Here is a 5,275-nt window from a genome sequence, read left to right as displayed (position 1 = left end):
AGAGTGAGAGAGAGAGAGAGAGTGAGAGAGAGAATAATAGAGAGAGAGAGAGAGAGAGTGAGAGTTGTGTGTGTGTACAAGGGAGAGGGCCTGTGTGTGTGTGTGTGTGTGTGTGTGTGTGTATTTGTGGCATGTGTTTCTGTGATTGCTTCCTTGTAAAAGTTGCCTGGTTGCTTCCCACGGTGCCAACCCTGCTGCTGCTGTGTTTGTGGGCGCACCTAATGAGCGTTAGCTGCCTTCTCTTTCTCCCTCTCTCCTTTGCCATCCCCCTTTTTTACCCACTCCTTCACCCCCAGCCCCCCAATCACCGTGCCACTGACACATATGGGGCGCGTGGATCTGTGGCTCCAATCAGCAGTTCAGATCACACACTCGACCCTTGACCTCTCCTGTTGCTGGGGGCAGCACTTGACAGGCATGGGCGTGGTGAGAGGGCTGACTGGCATTGAAAGCTGCCACTCCTTTACCCTGATTGCAATGGGGGTGGGACTCCAGAGGTTAAAGGTGGATGGGTGATTTCAGGCTTCTAATCTGTATGTATGTGTGTGTGTGTGTGTGTGTGTGTGTGTGTGTGTGTGTGTGTGTGTGTGTGTGTGTGTGTGTGTGTGTGTGTGGTTTTGTGAGAATGTGTGTGTCACACTGGCATTCCTCACATATTTTAGTGGTGGTATTTGTGTCGGCCTTGCTTGCTAGTTCGTAACAGAATCGCTTTATTTCAGAGAGAGAGAGAGCTGAATGGAGAGGGTTCTTCTTTATCCTCCGAAGCACTCTCTGTTGACTTGCCATGCTATCCATCTCTCTCTCCTCCTCTCTCTTTCTCTCTCTCTTTTCAGCTTGGCACTTTGTATTGGTATGGAATGGATTTATGACTAACCTCGCTGGCAGAGTAGTCCAGATATATTCCATTCCAATAACCAAATGAGCAATTTTACTCTTACCTCCCATCGCCCTCCTCTCTTTCTCTCTCTCTCTCTCTCTCTCTCTCTCTCTCTCTCTCTCTCTCTCTCTCTCTCTCTCTCTCTCTCTCTCTGTTTCTCATTCATATTGTGGAGTTTTGAGCTGTTTGGGGAGTTGGAGGGTTGTGTGATGCTAGAGAGGATGGACAAGTCGTTTTTAAAGACAAGAGAGTAGGGGTGTAAAGGTACACGTATTCGTACTGAACCATTTAGGTCCAGGACGCTAGGTTCAATACAGATGTGTACTGAGTGTACCAAATTCAGTCTTTAGCAGTAATTAACAGTAGGCTTTTTTTGCTTCAAATTCGAGTTCACACACAAACATATTAAATATGTCAGTTTAGTCAATTAACGGCAAAATACTAATCCTATTGCGCATTCAAAATATTGTCAGTGAATTATAGGTTAGCAATACCTACAGGCCTACTGTACCGAAAATGAACCGAACCGTGACTTCAAAACCGAGGTACACACCAAACCATGATTTTTGTGTATCCTTACAAGAGAGTAGAGAGTGGGCTTTGTTGCTCTTTTAAACCTGAGGTTGTAGAGCATGTAGATACCGTACAGTAGGTATGCAATAATGTAAAGATTGGGTGTTAACGGGTGTTAACTCTCCTTTTCCTCTGTGTCCACCTGTGTGCAGTGGCAGGCAGAGACGCAGGAGTTCTGTCCCAGTGCGAAGCTGGTGCTGGTGGGCTGTAAGCTGGACAGGAGGACGGATGTGAGCACGCTTAGAGAGCTCTCCAAACAGCGCCTCATCCCCGTCACACACGAACAAGTGAGTGTTCTCTCTCTCTCTCTCTCTCTCTCTCACACACACACACACACACACACACACACACACACACATACACACCTGCGTGAGTGTCTGCTTGAGTGTATTTGCAACACGCTCTTGGGCGGACGAGGGAGATGAGGCTGTGCCCTGGTGCTTATTGCTCTGCTGCTCGCCTCACTCCTCAGGGCTGCAGTGGAGATCACACCAGAGAGGAGGGTGGAAAGGGTGTGAATATATACTCTTTGTATATAGCCATTAAAACGCAGACACAGACACACACATACACACACTCACACTCACACTCACACTTTCTCACACACACTCACACTTTCTTTCACTCACTCACTCACTCACACACACACACACTATGCAGGCGCATAAAAAAGTGCAGTAAACACACACACACACACACACACACAAATACACACACACACAAGCTGATAAACACATTCTCACCTACACACTCACACACACACACATAGTTGCAGCATCAGCAGCTGCTTGTTTTGCTGCACGTTTGAGGGGAGGTGGAGATCATTTGTTCTTGCGGCGTTCTCAAAGAGGACTAAATTGAAGAGCGGACTTTGATAAATGGGAGAGGGCTATTGTCACTGGCTTCCATGTCCACCAAGCCAAGGGAAGTTTGTAGGGTGGGTGTTTGCCTGTGTGTGTGTGTGCTTGTCTGTGTGTGTATGCATAAGTGTGTGTGTGTCTGTGTGTGTGAATGGGTTTGTGTCCAAACAAGCTTGTCCTCAAATCTCAAATTGCATTTTAATCAGCTCTGAGAGTGTTCATTTTGCATCTGACATCTGCATCGTTGGCCAGTTTAAACCTCTCATCAAACACTCACGACAAAGGCGGGGGTGCACATGCGGGCGCACACACACGCACACACACACACACACACACACACACACACACACACACACACACTATACAAAAAAATCACTGCATACGCACACATACACTAACACGAATAAAAGCAGAAATAAATACGCTTCCATTGTGCAGTATTTGCAACACACACACACACACACACACACACACACTCCCCAGTCCTGCAGGAGGCGTAGTCCAGGCGGAGAGGGTGTACAGGGAGAGTGTGACCCTTCATGCCATCTCATTGTCTGTTTTTCTCCCCGTTAGTCACGGTTCCTCTAATTGTCACCATAGTAACCATGCCAGCCATCTCCAAGTGCCATAGTAACACTGATGTGCTTGCCAGCGTTGCATTTAGCCCGCGTTCCTCCGGAATATAATTACAGCCAATTACAGCAGCTTTCAGGGACCTCAGCTCCTCCCTGCACTGCGCTCTCCCCAGCACAGGGCAGTCCAGCTGAATGGACGAGAACTGACCGGAGAATAATTGATGAGCTACTGTATAGAGGGCCGTATAACAGCTCAGATAAATAAGTGATGTGTGTTTTTTTTTTTTTGTCCCCTGTTTGTTTTGTCTCCCTCTGTTGTCTTTGTTTCTGTTTCTTCTTCTCTGTCGCTGTTTGTCTGTATGCACTCGCTCCTCTCCTCCGGCGTCTCTCTCTTTCATACCCTATTTTTTTCTCTTTTCCTCTTTTCATCTCTCTTGCTCACTTTTCATCTCTCTTGCTCTTCTATCTTCTCATCTTTTTCTTACTCTTCTTCTCTCTCCCTCTCTCTTTCTTACACCCTTCCTCTCTCCCTCTCTCTCCCCCTCTCCCGCTCTCTCTCTCTCCCTCTCTCTCTCTCTCTCTCTCCCTCTCTCTCCCCCTCTCCCCCCCTCTCCCTCTCTCTCTCTCTCTCTCTCTCTCTCTCTCTCTCTCTCCCTCTCTCTCTCTCTCAGGGCAGTACGCTGGCGCGTCAGCTGGGAGCGGTGGCGTACGTGGAGTGTTCGTCGCGCGTGTGTGAGAACAGCGTGCGGGACGTCTTCCACATCACCACGCTGGCCACGGTGCGGCGGGCGCACGCCCACCCGGGCTCCTCGGGCTCGTCCTCGGGCGCCCTCAAGCGCAGCACCTCGCGCCGCGCCCTCAAGCGCATCTCCCAGATGCCCCTGCCTCTGTCCGGCTCCGCCTCCCAGACGCACGAGCCAGCCCCCACGCTACGCAAGGACCGTGCCAAGAGCTGTGTGCTGATGTAGTGCACACACACACACACACACACACACACACACACACACAGATACACACACACATAGACATACGTAAGCAAAGAACTGAAACCTGAGAAGAACTGATCCCTACTGTATGTATATACATAGGACAGGTACACAAGCACATGCTAAAATATGTATACACTTGCAAGTATGGTTCTCACCATGAACCCACACATTAACACATACTGTATACACACACTATACACACTCCAAGCCACCCTTACAGATGTGCAGTTTGCATCTGCAGAAGTATTACGTGACATCCCACAGAGCTTTATTTATTGCTTTTGATGTATGGTTTATGTTATTCTGCTTGTGTAAATGACCTGCAGTCTCGCTGGACACACCCTTGGACTTGGGGGTTTACATTCTCTTGGCATTTTGTTTTCTAGTTTTGTCTCTCCTTTCCTCCTTTTTATTTTCCAATTGGCTTAGAGAGAGTATCTCTCACCTTCTCAAATTAGACCTCAGGACAGGACAGGGGCTGGGACTGCCGGATGTCAGTTCTGCTCTCTGATTGGTTGCCGCCTAGTTTCCCTCTCCCCGGTTTCCACTGACAGTAGTGGTTGTCAAATGTGAGAGAAGGAGATTCGAGGGAAAAGGGAGTAAGAGACTCTCTGAGGTTTTGCTATATATAGCCAAATGGTTCTGTTGCTGCCTCCAAAATTGAACTCATCTAAAAGGGATGTCAAAAAAAAGAAAAGAAATATGATCAAAAAGTGACGAGGAGAAGGAGAAATAGGAAATGTGAAATTGTGGCGGATTTATGATGTTTCTTTTCTGCAGGTCCTAGAAACCACAAGTGCTTTTCCAGATAAGATCACTGTACATATCAGTTTAAGTATGAATGCCATGTAATGAATTGTGCTCAGCCTTTGTTCCGTGGAGCTCCGCAGATGACTAAGAGGAAGGGAACGCAGAGTGTCGTGTTGGACGCCACACTAGACATCCTCGCGTGGGAATAGACGCGATTCCACCACTCAACTCTGGCCCCTTTGCTTAAAGGAATATTTTCATTTTGTTGTGTACAGATATCTATGGGGGAAGGGAGGAGATGGTTGAAGAAATATGTAAAATATGATGATGTTTTAAATATGTTTATTGTGTTGGAATTTGAAGCACAGTAAAAACAGAGACAAGCTACGCCTGAAGGCTGGGCTTCTTCTTCCTTCCTTTCTTTGGTTTTTGTGTTTTGGTTGACGTCTTTAACGTGTTAGATTTGTGGCCTGATTTACTGTCAAGTATCTGGTCTAACAAGCTTGGCTGACACCTTAAGCTCCTTCAACGTTCTCCTCCCCCATGTCTACTCTGCCCAGCTGTTCTTGTGAATGAGGAACTGAAGAACTCGGACTGCACTCATGCCTGACCACCTGTAGAAAAAAAGTCATTATTTCAGCACTAATCACA

At 47.5% G+C, this 5,275-nt stretch overlaps 1 protein-coding gene across 1 annotated transcript in view; it reads left to right on the top strand.

Moving 5' to 3' along the window:
* rnd2 (Rho family GTPase 2) overlaps window positions 1-5,014 on the top strand; it is a 21,251-nt gene extending 16,237 nt beyond the window's left edge. The window contains exons 4-5 of the mRNA XM_076265012.1: window positions 1,603-1,737; window positions 3,557-5,014. Of these exons, the coding sequence (XP_076121127.1) occupies window positions 1,603-1,737; window positions 3,557-3,853 (432 nt within the window). The 3' untranslated portion in view covers window positions 3,854-5,014. The remainder of the gene's footprint in view (window positions 1-1,602; window positions 1,738-3,556) is intronic.
* Window positions 5,015-5,275: the final 261 nt, after the last annotated feature.

The sequence above is a fragment of the Alosa pseudoharengus genome, unplaced genomic scaffold, assembly GCF_046254945.1.
Source record: "Alosa pseudoharengus isolate Yale_2024_CS ecotype anadromous, Long Island Sound unplaced genomic scaffold, YU_APseudo_1.1 YU_APseudo_1.1_scf_4, whole genome shotgun sequence".
In the NCBI taxonomy this organism is placed as follows: Eukaryota; Metazoa; Chordata; class Actinopteri; order Clupeiformes; family Clupeidae; genus Alosa; species Alosa pseudoharengus.
The sequence above is the reverse complement of the archived record's forward strand: the minus strand, read 5'-3'. Positions and strand labels throughout refer to the sequence as shown.